The 20325-nt window shown below is 38.8% G+C and overlaps 1 protein-coding gene across 1 annotated transcript; it reads right to left on the reverse strand.

Moving 5' to 3' along the window:
• Nucleotides 1-1025: 1025 nt before the first annotated feature.
• On the reverse strand, nucleotides 1026-1657 carry LOC121401528 (vomeronasal type-2 receptor 26-like; the record flags this gene model as incomplete). Its single annotated transcript, XM_041586628.1, has 1 exon — nucleotides 1026-1657. A coding segment is annotated over one exon (540 nt), but the record flags the coding sequence as incomplete, so codon positions are not given.
• Nucleotides 1658-20325: the final 18668 nt, after the last annotated feature.

A 20325-nucleotide genomic window follows, 5' to 3' on the forward strand; every position in this document is an offset into this window, starting at 1 on the left:
TTAGGGTTAGGTGCTACTAAACTCCTGAAAAGAAACTGTGCACATGGTCCCTGCAGTGGGAATTGCTTTAGCCCATATTAATATCCAATTGCAGCAATTGTAAATATCCAGAATTCCCCACCACCACCCACGAGTATTTTCATGCGTTAGTGAAGTGAAGCAGAGGCCACTTTCAGCAAGAGTACTGACGCCTTGCCTAGTTCATCTAAAAAGATGTGTGTCCACTTGTGTGTCCAGAGGGTTAGGATGGGGAGGCAGATAGGCCATTCATATATTAACATATATGTAAGATGTCATATTTCACATTATATAAGGATATTTTACAATGAAATAATGTTTATGTATTACAGCATATAACACAACTCTTAAAGGATATCTAAACCCTACATTTTCCTACCATGGATATAAATTAGGCACATCTCTCTCTAAATAGCATCATTTGTACTGTATATATCCCTTCTGCTGGCCAGAACCTCACATTTTAGCACACAGAATAGCAGTTTTCACCAGGCAGCCCTTTTCCTCTGACACATCATTGGTGACATTCAGAACAAAAATCCAGCAGCACACTTGAATTGATGCAATAATCACCAATGATAGTAATAGTAATTAGGAGTGCTCTACCTTTATTAAACCCGTGTGGGTCTCAGGTGCTGAACTGGAAGACCCTCGCCTGCTTTTTGGGTACACTTCACATCCAGAACAAAAATCCAGCAGCACACTTGAATTGATGCAATAATCCGTAGTGTTTATTAGCCCATATATGAACAAACAAAAGGGCGACGTTTCGGGCCCTACTGGACCCTTTATCAAGCCTTGATAAATACAAGCCTTGTAATGGTTAAGCTGAGCTCAGAGGTTAAAAGAAAAAAAATAGGAGCAGACAGATAGAGCAAAGTTTCTATGTGAACCAGCAATGCCATCTCTGCATTGGCTACTAGATGGGAAAGTGTGTTTTGTAATCTGATTTGTGAAGAACTGAGCATGCTCAGTAGCCAACAGCCAAAGTACATTCCCAAGGGATGGGGTGAAGTGGCAGGTGTTTATAGATTTCAAAAATGCTGTCCACAGATAACTTTTTTATGGGTTTATATGTCCTGTTATGGTGGTTTCAATATTATTTATATTTGTTTCCAAGTATATTATTTTTCATATTAATTTCTGGCCTAAGTAGTATTGTATAACATTTGGGCAGAAATATACAGGCTAAAAGTCCAGCACTTGAGGTGAGTATGGCAAATATCTCCACACACACAGTGTTTTTGCCTTTGGTGCTCAGATAGGCCGGGATCATTGTGATCCAAACACTGCAGAAGAGCAACATGCTGAAAGTGATGTACTTGGCCTCATTAAAACTGTCCGGTAATGTCCGAGCTAAATATGCTAAAACAAAACTAACAGCTGCCAGAAGCCCCATATACCCAATAACTGAGTAAAAGCCAATAGCTGAGCCCTCATTGCACTGAATGATGATGGTTCCAGGGTAAGTGTGAAGGTCTAGTTCCTGAAAGGGAGGAGAAATGGCCAACCAAGTCATGCAGATTATTATTTGAATGGATGAGCAGAACAAGACTACAGAATTGGACAGTTTGACTCCCACCCATTTTCTCCATGAGCTCCCTGGCTTGGTGGCTTTGAAAGCAACACAAACCATGATAGTCTTGGCCAGGAGAGAAGAGACAGCTATGGAGAAGGTGATTCCAAAAGTGATGTTACGCAGCATGCAGGTTATATCCACAGGGCGACCGAGGAACAGAAACACACTGAGGAAGCTCAGCTTGATGGAGACAAGGAGGAGGAAGCTCAGGCTCCTGTTGTTGGCTCTCACTATGGGGGTGTCTCGGTATTTAATAAAGACTTGTAATATCAATTGAGTTATAAGAAAAAAGAGAATACAGATGGCTGAAAAAAATATGGAAATAACATCATTACTGTATGATAAAAACACTTTCTCTCTTTGTATACATATATCCTTCATCTCATTAGGCCAATCCATGTCTGGGCATTGGGTGCAGCTCACACTGTCTATATAAATAGCAAAGAGAAGAAAGAAAATCAAGAAGGAGATTAATATATGTAAAATGTTTTTTTTTTATCTCAAGTTAATAAAATTGTAATTAATGTAATCAGACTGAAAAGAGTAAACGGCAAGATACACACCAATAAGATAAGATAGAATATATTTTCATTTATATAGTGTTCAGTTAGGCCTTTCTAAAATATCCTTGCTAAGCATTATAGTTTTAAATTCGTGCCATCTGCTTGAGTAATAGGATCACTGCTCCCTGGAGGATCTGAAAGTTTGTTATTGCTTGAGTTCTGTAGCCCAGCTAAATGCTAAAGACACTCTGCCCTATTTTTGTCATTTTGCCATCAGTGTATTAGCCTGACCCACTCAGAAACAGACGTGCTGCATCTCCTTTGTAAGTTCCCATCAGATTGTTCTAGTTCCACCCACTTAAATACAAATTAGAACATTGTAGTTCAGCCCACTGCTTGAGTTACTGCATTCCTGCACACCCCCTATTAACTGCAATCAGAATGTTCTAGCAAAGCCTATTGCTTGAGTTACAAACTTCTTGTCCTATTCCCTGTCTAGCCCTCATGTTGAGTTAAACATTTGCTCTTGCTCCAAGAACATCAGTCATCAGAAGAGTTTAGAACATATTGTTGTATTATTGTAACAAAACAGGAAATTACAGTTATTTACAAAACAGTTGGTAGATTCAACTTTGGGTGAACAAATGGCTCCTCCCTAAAGGAATATTTTAAAAGTGCAAAAGCTGCACAAAGCAGAATTGGGATTCTGGGTTTTTTTTGGCACTATCATTAAAATTAGTTGTCTCTTTATTCTGAATAAGTCCTCTGAATTTTTGTTGCAAAGCTATTGTTCTATTTTTATATTTTTTATACAAATCTATCTAAAGCTGTAGTTTTATGGTAAACAAAATTGTGAGTACTTGTTGAAAAAGATTGAGAATCCATGGCTTGGGTAGAGATGAGCATTTTTTTTGCCTTGTTTTGTCATGGAAATTGCGCCCATAGACTTGTATGGCGTTGCACGTCCAATTCGCCCAAGCTTATCCATGCCATAATTAATTACATTGGCTGAACAATTAAGGGGAGTGGTTAGAAACAGATATCTGAAGAAAAAAAAAGTTTCAGACCAATCTCCAACCACCATGACATTTGAACATGTTAGTATCGTAAAGTGAAGCAGAACACTTGTTGGTATATTTATCAAAAGGTGAAGTTAGAGATTGCCACAGTCCTCTAGAGGGAAATTCTGCCACTCTCCATTAATTTCTTTGGGAATTTGAAGGCGGTTATATCAAAGGACTTTAACAATTACCCATTGATAAATACTCTTTTAAATAACCCATAGAAAGGAATGGAGAGTGGTGGAATTATACTCTAGAGGACCCGAGTCAGACTGGGGGGCCTGGGGCCCACCGGGACTACTGTCCAGGGCCCCCTCTGACCCCCCACCCCCTTACCATGATGCGCTCGGTGTGCCTGCATGAAAGGCATCACTCTGTGCTCTGTATGAATTGGGCTGCGTGGCGCCTAAAGAAATCTTATATATTTTAACAAACTGTAAGAAACATACCTGGTGGTCTAGTGGGGGGACGGCAGGGACGCCGGCCGCCCCCTTGGCGGGGACACCCGCCGTGTCGTGCGGTTCCTGCTAGGCCACAGGAGCCGGATATCGTGGGCGCGCATTAGGCCGCAGGCGCCGAATCTCTAGGGCGCGCCTCTGTGGAATTTAAAGGAGCAGGCGCGCTGGCGTAATGACGCAAATCCTGCACAGTATAAATTGCTCATTCTGTCCACAGCACCTTGCCCATGATAGAACTTGTTTCTAGTGGTTTCCTGAGCCTTGTGCATCTGATCTGTATCTTGTCTGTCTGATTACCCGTGTTTGACTCAGCCTGTTCCTCACTATTCTGCATTCTGTATCCTGACCCTTGCCTGCCTACGACAACTCTTCCTGCTTAACCCCTTGATCGACAACCCGGTTTGACCCTTGCCTGCCTGACGATTCTTGATATCTGTCTGCCTCGACCCAACCTGTATGACGATTCTCTTGCCTGCTCCATTTGTACCGTGACCTTCGGCCCAAAAGACTCTGCTAACAGCCGTGCCCCTTTGCCAGCTAGAACATCTCGCTTTTTACCCCTCGTTAAGTCCAGGTGGCACCCAAGTAAGCTGAGGGCTACTCCCGAAGCCCAGCGGTAGTCACACTACTGGTGAAGCTGAGACCAGGGTGCTTGGCACTTGGCCGGTCGTGACACAAACTGGTCGTGAGAGGGGTCTGGCCTGGCGGGGGGCCCATGTTTTTTTTCCCAGTATCCCATCGGGCCAGACCGACACTGTAGAGGTCTTTGGTGATCTCTAACTTCACTTTTAGATAAATAATCTTCGGTTGGATTTTAAGTATAACTAAAAATATTCTCTTACCATGTTTATACATCAATTCATAAATAGCGATGAGCAAATTTATTCCCCAAGTTTGAAAACTCGGTGACATAAAAGTCGAAGAGACAAAAAAGTCCCAAAAGAAAAAACGCCCATTGGCTTTAATGCATTTAAAGTGTGAAAAAAAGTTGCACACATAAAAAATTGTTGCATGTCAAAAAAGAAAATTGCAGCCTTTTATCAATGATACCCACAATCCAACATGCTTCTGCAACCATTTACAGTATCACACTATTACAGTATCATATGGTTTTCAGCTCCCTTTGATCAGGGTCTGGGGCTGGTGCACCTGGAACATGTCCTACATTTGATGTGTTATCTAGAACATATTTCTACTAATATACAGATGGTTACAAATTATTCTGTCTTCTTTGTGACTTTTCTTACCATGCCTCTATACTTGAATCAACCACTGGTTAAAAAATCACAATGGGTTAGGGTTAGAGTTAGGTGTGATCATTGGTTAGATCAAAATTATTTGGCCCTGCACATGAGTGTCCTTTCCATATGAGTAGATCTCACTGTGTTTGGGCACCTTAAGATTGTAGAGGCTTAGCATCTTGAATTTTTTTCCAGTGCAAGGTGCAAAAACAAATCTACATCCACTAAAGATACAGTTGAAAGTGGTTGTTGTACGTCTGCTAGTAGTGACGCATCTATAACTTTCATTAAACCATCCACTTCTGCTAAAAGGGACAGGTACCACGCCCCCTTTCCAGTTCTTTCTGTCCAATCCCTCCCCCCTTTTTCTCCCTCTGCACCAGGCCCCCTTTATGAATCCAATTTATGCCTAAACCCTCCCACTAATGAAGCCAGGTATGATTTATTATGTTGGATGCTTGGATACCTTAACTAAAGCCAATAATTGGTTGTACACCATAGCTAAAACCTGTGGGAAAAATTGTGACTGATACATAGGTGGTGTGTGATAGGTGTTGTTACATGCTAAAGCTTATGATTGATCAGTTGAGGTTACAAATAAAAACAGAGGGACACATGTCTGCATATGTTTTGTCATGTTACAAGCATAGCCACCTCCTAATCTAGCATCAGAAAATTATGACTGATACAAGTTTGCAAATGATCATTTTGTTATACACTTTAAGTCTATGAAGAGACATATGGGTATATGGCACTATGCCTCTAAATACAGCAAAAACAATATTTAATAGCCAAAATGACTGGATCATACAGAGCCATTAAAAACCTACAGTATGTAGAGAAGTACAGAAACAACAATTAAACAGAAAACAAGTAAAAAACTACTGGTTAAATTATCAGCGACCGATTGGATTATACAGAGGCACTGAACTTTTTATAGATAAGTTTATAAACACAAAATAAACAAAACACAAGTACAAATCTGTTAAATCAAGATGTTTAAAAGCTGCACAAGCCTGTAAGGAACATGTTTCTAAGAAACAAAGTTTCAGATATTGATGTACAATGGCAGGCGGATTTTGTGTCAATAATTGATTCTGTATTGACTGACCCGGCCTGTCTGACCTTGCTTGAACTCCACCTGAACTGACCACTGCCTGTGTCTGACAATCCCTGAACTCTGCCCACACTGACCCTGGCCTGTCTGACTATACTTTTGTCTATTCCAAGAAATGTGGCTTCCATCCAAAAGACTTTTAATGACTGTGCCTCTTTGCTTGTCCAGAACTTTTGCTTGGCTCCTCTCTTATTAAGACCTGGCAGCATCCAATTAGCAGAGGGCTCCTCCCAAAATGATAGAGACACCCAAGGGAGGATATTGACAGGGCTACAAGTGTGGGGCCCCTGCGTGAGGACAGGTCTTGTTCTTGTATCTGTTACATGGGAGCAGCTATTAAGTTCCAAAGGGAGAGGAACTTTGGGAAAGGTACAGCAAACTGGGGAAGCTGAGCAAGGCAGAGTTCATTTCAAAAGAAATGTCCATTCCCAAGTTTATTGGAAGGTGTTGAGCAAGGCAGAGTTTATTTCAAGTGAAATGTCCCTTCCCGAGTTTATTGGGGTTGTGTTATCTAAAGGACTGCTTTATTTAGACAATTGGTGGGATATCTAAAAATGAGATAAGTAGGCCCCCACATGTCCCCAGTGAGTAGTGCAATGTGTATTAGATGCACAATTTTTTTTACAATTTTTATATAAATTTATATTGGTTTATTGCTAACTATGTGGATTATTTGTCCAACTGGAATTCCCCTGATGTGTAATTTCTCATTGCCCTCCAGGTAACACTTCACTGTAAATCCCAGTTCCCAGCATCTTTCATGCAAAGAGGCTCAGGTTACCTGATCGCCATAGCAGCTGCACCAAAGTAAAAAGAGTTTATCAACAAAGGGTTAAACTTGAAAAGTAGAATGTGGCACTATTTCAAAAAGCACAACACATATATATTGAAATATTTCCTGATCTGGTACATAGTAACAATCAGACAAATTTCCAAAGCAAATTCTTTAATGATCTGGAGGTAATTTATTCGAATTATATAATTGCTAAAAAGATCAAGCCTGGTTTAAAAACAGTGGATCATGTTAGAATTGTTCGGTAGAAGATCACCTTCAGTAAGTGTTATGAACAAACTTACTTCACACAAAGTCAATTCAGGGGAAGCAGGTATATGGCACTGGCCCATCCACACGCCAGCAATGAATCCAATATATGAAAAGATAGCCAATACCTGTTTTTACTGCAAACAGGGTGATCCCAAATTTTATACCATCGTGCTCTCAACAGTTTACATTGATCAAATGTTTCGGGACCGCATGGCCCTTGCTCAGATCAAAATGTTTGATCAATGTAAAGTGTTGAGAGCACGATGGTATAAAATTTGGGATCACCCTGTTTGCAGTAAAGACAGGTATCGGCTATCTTTTCATGTAATGAGGTTTACAGATTTAGTCTACATGTCCGGGCATGTTCTGCAGAGGAAAAAATTGTGACTGATACCTAGGGGGCCTGTGATTGGTGGGTTAAAGTATGTAAATGAAGCCAATGAATTAGCCTACATGATTGGACATATTGAACACTAGGCAAGTGTAACAGATGTGAAATTCCACATAATGAATAAACATTGTGAAATAACAACTTAAAACATAATAAACCAATGGAATAATTTTCACTTGGGCATCACAGACACATATTTTACAATAAATAATATTTCATATGTAATTATAATATTAACCAAGCAGTGTGTAACAATGGCAATAAGCTTAATTGTGTTGATCCATACACACGCATTTTAAGATTGCCTAGCATCTGTATAGTAGTTGTGTTACCAACTCCCAATGGTTCAGTGAATGTTTAATTCAGCTATGGTTTGCATGAAAATATCCCAGCTGTGAGGGGTTTGTTTTGGTTTGTTAATCCATGTTTCTTGAACCAGTATGTTAGAACCTGGGTTAATTTCCCATTTGTAAATTAATTCATTCCAGGCTGTGTTGTTACTGGGCTAAATCAACTAGTTTAATAAGAGATCTGCATTTTTCTTGAATCATTCATTTACATGGCCAAGTATTTATCTGAATAGCCTTGTCTTTACAATGCTAACATTTGGTAGCTGTTGAGTAAGAGTAAAAATTCTTTTGTATTCTGTATAGGCAACTCCACATATTTTAGTACGGCTGGATATTTTTTAATTTTTCATCATCTGGTAGATCATTCCGATGTAAAATGTCACTAATATCTGGGTCTAAGAATTGTATAACAGTTGGATTAGGTGTTTACCTTGTCAAGCTCATGTTTGGGCACCAGATGACTTTTTTCTGCATGTACCATATTATATTAGTTATCAGACTTGTTATTAAAGGTACTGCAAAACCTAGGGTAGAACCTAAAAAACCACAGACTGGTTAACTAGCTGTTTCTTGCCTTTAGAGGGAGAAGATCTGCTGCTTAACTTTTTTATAGCTTCACAGCACTTTCTAAGAACACAAATGTGTTAAGAGCAATCTTTAATATGGCAGATATCAGTTCTAATATCCTGACAACAAAAAAAGAGGGGAAACAAACAGTGAAGTTCCTCTGGTGTTTCAGACCTATATCTACAAGTAAATTAGGTGTTTTTTGTCCTGCTTTTCTTACCTCAACAAAACACATTTTGCACAAGATACACAATACTTAGATTTTCTATCTTTGCTTTTCTATTTCAATTTTGACAAGCTGAGATCATCAACAACTGTCCAATTCTCCTTACCTGGAGGGAATAAATGATCCTTCACAAAAGTGTGAGGTAGGCCTTCAATAAACCTAATGTGTGGAAAAGAATTTTTTGCAAACATGCATAAAACTAAATAATATTATCAGGTTTGTGTGATATACTGTATGTTTATCTGCATAGTTTAATAGCTGTTTTAGAATATAAATTTTCTTAGAATTAGACGGCCCAGCTAAAATACAAAAGAAGGGGTGTTGCAGTGGAGTATCCATGGTCAGTACTTAGCAGTCAGTTGTCTTTTTGTGTAATCACACTTCTGTGTATTGCATATTGGTCTTGTCTCTATTTGCCAACATTTCTAATTTCTGATAACACCTGGTTGCTAACATCATTTTACCAACATATACATTAGGGATGCACAGAATCCAGGATTCAGTTGGGGATTCGGCCAGGATTCAGCCTTTTTAAGCAGGATTAAATATAAAAAGATATGTTAATCAAAAAAATGAATTCAGAACTATTACAGAAAGCAAACATTTGACAACCACACCACTAAGTATATCTATAAATAAAATTACTAAATAGGCAATAACGTGTTAAAAGGAATCAAATCTTTTATTGGTATTAAGAAAGCTTTATCATACATACATACAGGCCCCCGAGCAAATAAGGTAGATAACGGGATATTATCCATAGCTCAAATTGCACAAAAGTAAATTTATAACATTAATAAACAACTACTATACACTTATGCATCAAAGAAAATATCATTAAATATATGCACTTACTTAACTGTGTGTCTGACTGATGAATGCTGTGACATCAGAAACAGTGGTACAGTATAGTGTTTTATTACTACAGGCTGTTGTATAGTCACATTGTTAATACTTGCAAATGTAATTACAAGTGATGTCTGGTGCACTATGGTAGAGGCTCGGCCACCTCACATCAATAGTCAGGCAAAAATGATCCAAAGGCGCATAGGCTGCTGCTGCAAGTAAGGAATACCTTGCACGTTTATTGCGGAATTGAGCAACGTTCAGGGTCACGCCCCTACTTGCAGCAGCAGCCTGTGTGCCTTTGGATAATTTTTGCCTAAAACTTGCAAATGCCATAAAAATTTAAAATAAGTGGCACCATGTGCATAATACAGAAAACAGAGAACTTAAAACTGCCAAAAAAAAAGAAGAGAGTTGGTCAGCCTTGTATGTAAACCGCAAGGAAATGATGTAAACATTAATTTGTACAGCTAAGAAATCACACAAGAAACACTGTAACAAAACAAATTATTTGTGATTCAATAGAAGTGTTGGTGTTGAGGTGGGTAACAAAAGACCTGCTTTTAAGGCTTTCAAGTTAGCTGGTACAGCCGAAACATTTATAAGGTACAAGGAGGCCAATAAATCATGCAAAGAAGCTATAAGGTTAGCTAAAATTGATATAGAAAAGGATATTGCAGAAAGCAGTAAAAAAAAATCCCAAATTATTTTTTAAATATGTTAATAGTAAAAAAAATGAAGCAGGAAGGGGTGGGACCCTTACTATCAGAGGGGGGTCAGCTGGTTGATGAAAACAAAATAAAAGCGCAGATTCTGAACTCATATTTTTCATCTGTCTACACAAATGAGGAACCAATAAGTGAAGGTTTCTTTCTTAATAGTCCCAATTCTAGTAATACAACTAATGATGCATGGTTTACACATGATAAAATTCTATTAACAAAGGTCCGGGGCCAGATGGTATTCATCCTAGGGTACTTAGCGAGCTTAGCTCTGTGATTGCCAAACCTCTTTACTTAATTTTTCAGAATTCATTGAGATCTGGCATAGTGCCGAGAGACTGGCGAATTGCTAATGTGGTGCCTCTATTCAAAAAAGGATCCCATTCTCAGCCTCAAAACTATAGGCCAGTTAGTCTGACGTCAGTGGTAGGAAAGCTTTTCAAAGGATTAATAAAGGATAAGATACTGGACTTCATAGCAAATCATAATACTATGAGTTTGTGCCAGCATGGTTTTATGTGTAATAGATCTTGCCAAACTAACTTAATTTCTTTTTATGAGAAGGTAAATAGAGACCTGGATTCTGGGATGGCAGTGGATGTGATTTACTTAGACTTTGCTAAAGCATTTGATACAGTGCCACACAGAAGGTTACTGGTTAAATGAAGGAATGTTGGCCTGGAACATAGTATTTGTACCTGGATAGAGAACTGGCTAAAAGATAGACTACAAAGAGTGGTGGTAAATGGAACATTTTCTAATTGGACCAGTGTTGTTAGTGGAGTACCGCAGGGCTCTGTACTAGGTCCCTTGCTTTTCAACTTGTTTATTAATGACCTGGAGGTGGCCATTGAAAGTACTGTTTCTATTTTTGCAGATGATACTAAATTATGCAGAACTATAGGTTCCATGCAGGATGCTGCCACTTTGCACAGTGATTTGTCTAAACTGGAAAACTGGGCAGCAAACTGGAAAATGAGGTTCAATGTTGATAAATGCAGGTTATGCACTTTGGCAAAAATAATAATATTAGTGCAAGTTATACACTAAATGGCAGTGTGTTGGGAGATTCCTTAAATGAGAGGGATCTTGGGGTCTTTGTAGATAACACATTGTCTAATTCTGGGCAGTGTCATTCTGTGGCTACTAAAGCAAATAAAGTTCTTGTATAAAAAAGGGCATTAACTCAAGGGATGAAACATAATTGTGTCTCTTTATAGGTCCCTGGTGAGGCCTCATCTGGAGTATGGGGGGCAGTTTTGGACTCCAGTCCTTAAGAGGGATATAAATGAGCTGGAGAGAGTGCAGAGGCTAAGTACCACTTAACTGGTTAGAGGGAGGGAAGAGTTAAATTATGAGGTGAGACTGACAAGGTTGGGGTTGTTTTCTCTGGATAAAAGGCGCTTGTGAGGGGACATGATTAGATTTTACAAGTACATTAGAGGACATTATAGACAAATGGCAGGGGACCTTTTGACCCATAAAGTGGATCACCGTACCAGAGGCCTCCCCTTTAGACTAGAAGAAAAGAACTTTCATTTGAAGCAACCTAGGGGGTTCATCACAGTCAGGACAGTGAGGTTGGGGAATGCACTGCCGGGTGATGTTGTGATGCTGATTCAGTTAATGCCTTTAAGAATGGCTTGGATCATTTTTTGGACAGACATAATATCAAAGGCTATTGTGATACTAAACTCTATAGTTAATATACAGTAGGTATGGGTATATAGAATTTAATTAAAAGTAGGGAGGGGTGTGTGTATGGATGCTGGGTTTTCATTTTGGAAGGGTTTAACTTGATGGACTTTGTTTTTTTTTCAACCCAATTTAACTATGTAACTATAGTTACATATAGACATTAGATGGAACGACAATAATTAAGGATGTGTAGCAGAGCAGAGCTCACCGTCATGTAGCTGCTCTCTGCTCCCACTGGCAGTGTGTGTGTAGTTGAACTAAGGTTTTTTCTCTATAATTACTCTTTCTAAGGTAATGATGGGTCCTCCTGAAATTCTCTACCTTCAAGCATCATCTTGAGATTATAAATAATACATTAACAGTATTTATTTATTAAACGGGAAGTATTTTCACTATACCAGTTATATTAGAGATCTCTCCCATGGAACATGCAACACAATCATAACAACAGGATTGGGCTTGAGGAATTGGCATCTTCCTGTATCCTGGAAGACAATTGTCTGAGCATTGAGATCTTGGGATCTAGAAACATGAGAAGTACATTTCAAAAGAACATATCTGGTATATTTTACATTTGTTGTCATTCATTTTAGCATATTTACCTTAAATATTTCTAAATTGATAGATATAGTCATTTTATGTGTGACAATATACTTGGAATATGTTGAAATATAATAAGAAAATGCACAGAAAAATGTTCATGTATGGAGACAGTTGTAGAGATGTGGCCAGGTTGTTGCACATAATTATAAAGTTAATGCCCTTAAAGAGTAAATCCTCAAGAATGATTTTAAAAAAACTGATATAAAGTTGAGGGTGAGGAATTTCAAGGTAATTTTCTCAGAGATATAACCTGTGCCATTAGCAATGTTAGACGCTGGGAGCTTAAAGAGATTAATACATGGCTGAAAGATTGGTGCATGGAGAAGGGCTCTGGGTTTTTGGAGAACTGTGCTGATTTCTCTATTAGCTACATGTTCTTTGCCAGGGATGTTGAACTACACTTCAATGATAATGGTACAGCTGCTTTGGGGGAGAAGATAGCTAGAGGGTTGGAGGAGATTTTAAACTAGGTATGGGAGAGAGGGTGTAGTAAAGGATTGCATGAAAGACAGATTAGATGAGGTATAGGGCAAAGGGAGGGAAAGTTGGAGAGAAGATATGTTTGGGGTACTATTAAGGATAGGAAGGAACACATGTCATATATGCAATATGGTACCAGTATTAAATGTATGTTTGCAAATGCAAGGAATCTGACTGGTAAAATGGGAGAGCTGGAGGTGCTGATGTTGGAGGGAAAATATGATGTGACTAGTGTGGCCAAAACATGGCTGAATAATTCACATGATTGGGCAGTTAATATCAGTGGCTATACTTTGTTTTGGAGGAACATGGGAAATAAAAAGATAGTAGGGGTATGTATGTTTGTCATGCAGGATTTAAAATCTAATATATAAAGGAGGAGATGATGTCAGAAAATGGGGGGGGGGGCAGAAGTCTTATGGGTGGAGTTCTTCACTGAATGTAAAGAGTCCAGCAAATTAATTATATGATATAAGTGAGGAGGAGGAGGCTAAGCTCCTGATGCAAATAGAAAAGGCTGCTAGTTTGGGGAAAGTAATGATAATGGAGGATTTTAATTATCCAGATATTGACTGGAGCAATAGTACTGCCAGGTCGGTAAATTAGGACAAGCTTATAAACTGTTACATGACAATTTTTGGCACACGTTTTTGAGGAGCCAACCAGAAAAAATGCTATACTAGATTTAGTAATCTCTAATGACCCAGACACTTTAACAAATGTGTGAGTAATTGAACCCCTGGGTAATAATATAATGCAATGGTGCAAAAAACAAATATACACTGGGGCAACAAAAACAATGCATTTCAGAAAAGCTTATTTTAGCCCCTTAAGGGCTACCCTTCAGAGCTTAGATTGGGGCATTATGTTTGGTGGTCATTCAAAATATTAAATTGTTACTGTTCTCAATGTATTCCCTTGAGTAGTAAATGTAGAAGCACTAAGAATCGCCCTATGTGGCTTAATACAGAAGTAAAGAAGTTAATAGGAATAATGAGAAATGCTTTTAAAAACTATAAAAGTCTGTGGGGACAGAATCTGCATTTAATGAATATAAATGCCATAAAAATTGTTGTAAAACAGCAATATGAAAGGCAAAGACAAGAAATAAGGAGAGCATTGTGACAGAGGCTAAGACTAAACCTAAAATGTTTTTTAAGTACAGTATATTAATAGTAAAAAGATGTGGGTTGAGAGTGTTGCTTCATTAAATAATGGTACCAGTATGGTTGTAACAGATACAGAAAAGGCAAATGTGCTAAATCTGTTCTTTTCTTCTGTGTATACAATAGAGGAGTGTGAGTTCCCAGGCTTATTAGTGGTGCTTGCGAAGCAAAGCATCACTACTGTTATCTTGCAAACTTATTTTTATTCTTCTTCCGTATGAAAGTTTGGCGCGTAACTAGTCCCGCACCGTTTGTCCTAGACCCATGAATGAGGTGTCAAATCGTGCGGCTTAATCGGGAATGGGGTGGTATGACTTTTCTAAGGGGTGGGTGGTTAATTGCCCCTTGCGGGGGCAATTAACCACCCCGAAAAGTCCCATAGATTAACATTGAGGCCAACTTTTGACGGATTCTAGCGCAGAGAGGGAATCTTGTAGAAACGTTAAATTTACCACATTTGAAGAGGTTTACGACCTGTGTCAGATGATACCCCACACGAGGGTATAAGTTTTACCCCCGGGGCAGGAGAGGTCCCCAAATTTGCCCCATTGACTTATAATGGGGAATTTATCGAATAATTAGTTTGTCGCAGACCCATGAATGAGGTGTCAAACCGTTCAGCTTATTCGGGAATGGGGTGTTGTGACTTTTCTGTCCTATTTTGGGGACCCAAAAAAGTGAGCGGAGCCGCAAACAACCAATCAGATTTTCCCTATTGACTTCAATGAGAAAATGTAAACAGCTGTAATTCTCACAGTAATAAAGCCAGAGCTCCCAAACTTGGCACCGTGGGTCACTGGGTGACTGCAGCCAAAATTTACAAAAAGTGGGCGGAGTCTACAACAGCCAATCAAATTTCAGCCATTCAATTAAATAGGAAAATTTTAAACTGCTGCCGCTCTTAGACGGTTAATGGCAGCCTCCTCAAAGTTGGCACAGTTGGTCACTGGGGGACTGGGATTAAAATTAAGAAAAGTGGGTGGAGCCAAAACCAACCAATCAGATTTCTTTGATTGGTTTTAATGGGAAAAATTAAGAAGGCTGCCATTCTCTCAGTATTGATGTCAGGGACCTTGAATATCACAAATGTGGTCGCTGGGGGTTTCCACTTCAAGTTTAGAAAAAGTGGGCGGAGCCACCAACAACCAATCAAATTTCATTCATTGATTTTCAATAGAAAAAAATAGAAATGCTGCCATTTTTACACATTAAATGACAGCATTCCCAAACTTTGGTATGTTAGTCACTGAGTGACTGTGGTTCACAATTAGGAAAAAAAGGGGCGGGGCAACAACAGCCAATCAGATTTGGGCCTGAGTTTTGCCACGGCAAGCACCACTCACATTTTCTTCAGGAAATGTACCTCTCTAGTTTCATAACTGCCCTGTTGGCAATCTCAGCCTGGCAATTATAGGCCAGTATGTTTGACACCTGTGGTGGGCAAATTGTTTGAAGACTTGTTAAGGGATCACATTCAAAATGTTGTCCTAGCGAATGGCGTTATGAGCAGCAATAAGCAAGGTTGTACGAATTTGATTGTTTTATGATGAGATAAGTAAGATGCTGGACAGTGGGGGACTGCTTTCTAAACATAGATCTGATGTCATTTGCACATGGATAGGTAACTGGCTGTGTACAGAGGGTGGTTGTTATTGGTACATTCTCTACTGGGAGTAAGGTTCCGAGTGGGGTCCCTTGGGGCTTGGTATCGGGTCCACTTTAATTGTTCATTAATGACTTAGGGGAGTGTGTTGTAAGTAATGTATCAGTGTTTGCAGATGACACAAAACTATCAGCCCAATTAATTCCATCCAGGATGTGGCACTTGCAACAGGATCTTGACAAACTGGCAATCTGGGCAGCTAAGTGGCAAATGAGATTCAATGTTGATAAATGTAAAGTCATGCACCTGGGATGTAACAATATCCACTTCTACCCTTAATGGGACTGCACTAGGCAAATCCATAATGGAGACGGAGCTTGGAGTCCTTGTAGATAATAAACTTGTCTGTAGCAAGCAATGCCAGTCAGCAGCATCAAGGGCAAATAAGGCCTTGAGTTGTATTAAATGGGACTGCATTAGGCAAATCCATAATGGAAAAGGACCTTGGAGTGCTTGTAGATGATAAACTTGGCTGTAGCAAGCAATGGCAGTCAACAGCATCAAAGGCAAATAAAGTTTTGAACTGTATTAAATGGGGCATATATTTGAGGGAGGATAAGCTCATTCTTCCATTGTATAGAGCACTGATAAGGCCCCATCTAGAATATGCCATACAGTTTTGGTCTCCATCACTCAAACAGGACATTATTGAATTAGAGAGGGTACAGAGAAGGGCAACTAAGCTGGTAAAAGGTATGGGAAATCTTAGCTATGAGGAAAGACTGGTCAAGTTGGGGATGCTCACGCTGGAGAACATATTAGAGTTCTATACAACTTATGAGACTCACTAGAGTTGTGTTTGGCTTGTGACCACCAGTTAAATTATATATAAGCTCTTGCTCTGAATGTATCCTCACTTTCCACTGCCACTGGTGCATGTTTAACAACAAAATGGATATCAATATACACAATGTTTAACATATAGAATAGAAAGTTAAAGAGAATCTTACTTTGTTTTCTGTTGTCTTCCATGGAATTGCCATTGAGGTTATATTTAGCTGCTGATCTGGTGGTGCCCACGGAGAGAACTCACCAAGAATATTTTTGAACCAATCGTCCAGAGTAGAAAAGTGACTATAGATCTGGTATCTACTGGTAAACTCTCCATTTTCATCAAATGAGAAGATTTCACCATGTTTGGACTTAAGCTGAACTTTCTTTAAATAATGGTGCAACTTTATAAAAAAATTGAAAACGTTTGAATTGATGTGGATCACTTTTTGAAAGGTGATTTCAGTCAAACAATAAGAAAGAAAACATAATAATAGGTCAAATTAAAAAAAAAATATTCTTAGACATTACAGCCCATTTATTGACATTTGCATTTTTGTGGTTTTAGTTGTTTTCAAAACCATGAAAAAACTCACTTCTAAAAAAATCTACTAATGTCAAGTAGTTTATGAAAAATAACTATGTAAAAAGCGTCAACTAAAACCAAAGCGATAAAATATCAGAAAATATTAAATATAATCCAAGGTAAGGATACAAAATTTACATAGTGTAATGCCATTTTATTAAAAAAGTTAAGAATATTAAAAATTTTCCACTCATATTTGTTTGCATAGTTTTGTTAAGAGTTCAAACTGGTGACACCTCTAAAGACTTACCTACTGTATATGTAACCAAAACTATGCATCATCTATGGTCATTCTTTAGAAGTTGGAATTCTTTGGGGCAAGATAAGAGTAAGTTTTGGTATAACCTGCAGATGACCTTGGCTTAGCAGGGGGTGTAGAGGATTTCTTCAATAATAAGGAAGACAAGTTTTGGGTATAGTTAGAGAATGCTGAATAAAAGTTGTGCTTGAGTTTTGGATATTTAATGATCGGAAGTCTAGGTAGTTAGCATCTTTGTTGTAGTTGAAAAAAGGTAGGGAAGGCAGAATTTTCTATAAGGCCACCTTATCATTTTAATTTTTTCATCAGCTGAAATCTTGCTGTAGGTAGAAGTTGGCCCATATAGGAAGGTATGGGGGGAATAGTGGTGGAGTGTGCCCAACAGAGTTTAAAGGGGATGTAAACCCAGCTATAATGCCGTCCCTCACCATCCCCTAGTTTTCTATAGAAGATGTTAAACACCACAATTATAGATGCAATAAAATTCACCAGTGAAATTTCTACTGATTAAAAACTTTATTATAAATGCAAAAGAACTGACAAATACGAATGTTGAATCCCAGCACTATATCAGGCATATTGCTTTTATCTTACATATAGAGATAATTATGTTATATAACATAGTAAGTTAGGTTGAACAAAGAAACGCATTCATCAAGTTCAAACTTTTAACTCTTTTTTTAACCTGCCTAACTGCCAGTTGATAAAGAGGAAGGCAAAAAACCCCAACCGAAGCCTCTTCAATTTGCCTCAGAGGGGAAAAATTCCTTCCTAACTCCAAAATGGGACCAGTCCCTGGATCAACTTGTACTATGAGCTCTCTCCCATATCCCTATTTTCCCTCACTTGCTAAACACCATCCAACTCCTTAAGAAGTAAAGTTTACAAGGAAAAGACAGGCCAGCAGGATTAACTGCTCAACTTCAGTGTTTATCGACACACAATAAAATGGTTGTGTGGCAATAAACACTGAAGTTGAGCAGTTAATCCTGCTGTCCTGTCTTTTCCTTGTAAACTTTACTTCTTTGGATTACTATTGCACCCACAGCAAATGTGCATACAAGGTATTTGGCTAAAAAAAGTTTTTTGCACTATTGGATGTAATGGTATCAGTCTAATTTAATTTTTTCCTACCATCCAACCCCTTCTTATACCTATCTAATGTATCAGCCTGTACCACTGATTCACTTCCCAGCTCTCCCTGTAACACCCCTTTCCCTCCTCTAATCTCATTGGCTCCCTCCTGTCTGCTGGGAGGAGCTACTGGTGAATAAAGCATCCGACCCTTCCTTGTACCTATCTAATGTATCAGCCTATACCACTGATTCACTTCCCAGCTCTCCCTGTAACACCCCTTTCCCTCCTCTAATCTCATTGGCTCCCTCCTGTCTGCTGGGAGGAGCTACTGGTGAATAAAGCATCCGACCCTTCCTTGTACCTATCTAATGTATCAGCCTATACCACTGATTCACTTCCCAGCTCTCCTTGTAACACCCCTTTCCCTCCTCTAATCTCGTTGGCTCCCTCCTGTCTGCTGGGAGGAGCTACTGGTGAATAAAGCATCCAACCCTTCCTTGTACCTATCTAATGTATCAGCCTGTACCCCTGATTCACTTCCCAGCTCTCCCTGTAACACCCCTTACCCTCCTCTAATCTCATTGGCTCCCTCCTGTCTGCTGGGAGGAGCTACTGGTGAATAAAGCATCCGACCCTTCCTTGTACCTATCTAATGTATCAGCCTGTACAACTGATTCAGGGAGACAATTCCACATCTTCACAGATCTCACTGTAACAAACCCCCTTCCGAATATTTAGGTGGAACCTCTTCTTCTAATCAGAATGGGTGACCTTGTGTCAGCTGGAAAGACCTACTGGTAAATAAATCATTAGAGAGATTATTATATGATCCCCTTATATATTTATACATAGTTATCATATCACCCCTTAAGCGCCTCTTCTCCAGAGTGAACATCCCCAATTTGGCCAGTCTTTCCTCATAGCTAAGATTTTCCCTTTACCAGTTTAGTTGCCCTTCTCTGTACCCTCTCTAATACAATAATGTCCTGTTTGAGTGATGGAGACCAAAACTGTATGGCAAACTTTTTCTTCTTTATATGACTCTGGAATTAGACATGGGGATAAAGGACAGCCTTGTTCAGTGCTGGGAAACAGGGCTTATACAGATGCAGCCACTTTGGTTTGTCTGTTTGACACAGAATAACTAAACACAGATATCCCATTTATCTCATTTAATACAGAAAACTGTGTCACAACATCCCATCTAATTAAAGCATTCACCATTGTGAACAATGTTGCTTTGATATGCTAATGAAAAGGTTAAATGCATTAAATAAGGTAAGATGACTTTAGATAACACAGTTTCTTTAATTAATCCTGAGTCATGACACATTTATCTCACAAATCCAAGTGGCTTCATCTGTAACTTCCATCTACAGTTGCAGAAACAAAGAACATGGAGCCAGATTTATATAGATCAGCTTGGATTTTCATTGTAGGATTTTTATTTGCATTTTAAAGCAGAGGAGATTAGGAGAAAAAACCTTTGAGAATTTTTATTGTGTAATATTGCTCTAAGAATACAAACATGATGTTCCTGGACTACAGCTCCCAGCATGCCTCAACCTCATTATGGGGTTATTTATCAAAGGTCAAAGTTTAGAGCTTTGCGAGCTTTTTTAGACCTTTAAAACGAACTAACAACTCAAATGGTTTTTAAATTAAGAAAAAAACTCCAATGTAAAAAAACTTGATTCATTGAATTCAGGGTTAACAATGTGGATTGATCAAAATTTTGCCAAAAAATCCACAAATCACTAGAATTGATAGTTTTTTCAAGTGAAACCCACCGAGTTGGAATGATATAATCCCCCCAAGCAGTCTATCAACAGAACAATAGGAAGGTACAAGATAAAAACTCCCTGACACCTGCATTGCTAAAAATGCTCCACGTCCAT

The sequence above is a fragment of the Xenopus laevis genome, chromosome 1L, assembly GCF_017654675.1.
Source record: "Xenopus laevis strain J_2021 chromosome 1L, Xenopus_laevis_v10.1, whole genome shotgun sequence".
Taxonomy (NCBI): domain Eukaryota; kingdom Metazoa; phylum Chordata; class Amphibia; order Anura; family Pipidae; genus Xenopus; species Xenopus laevis.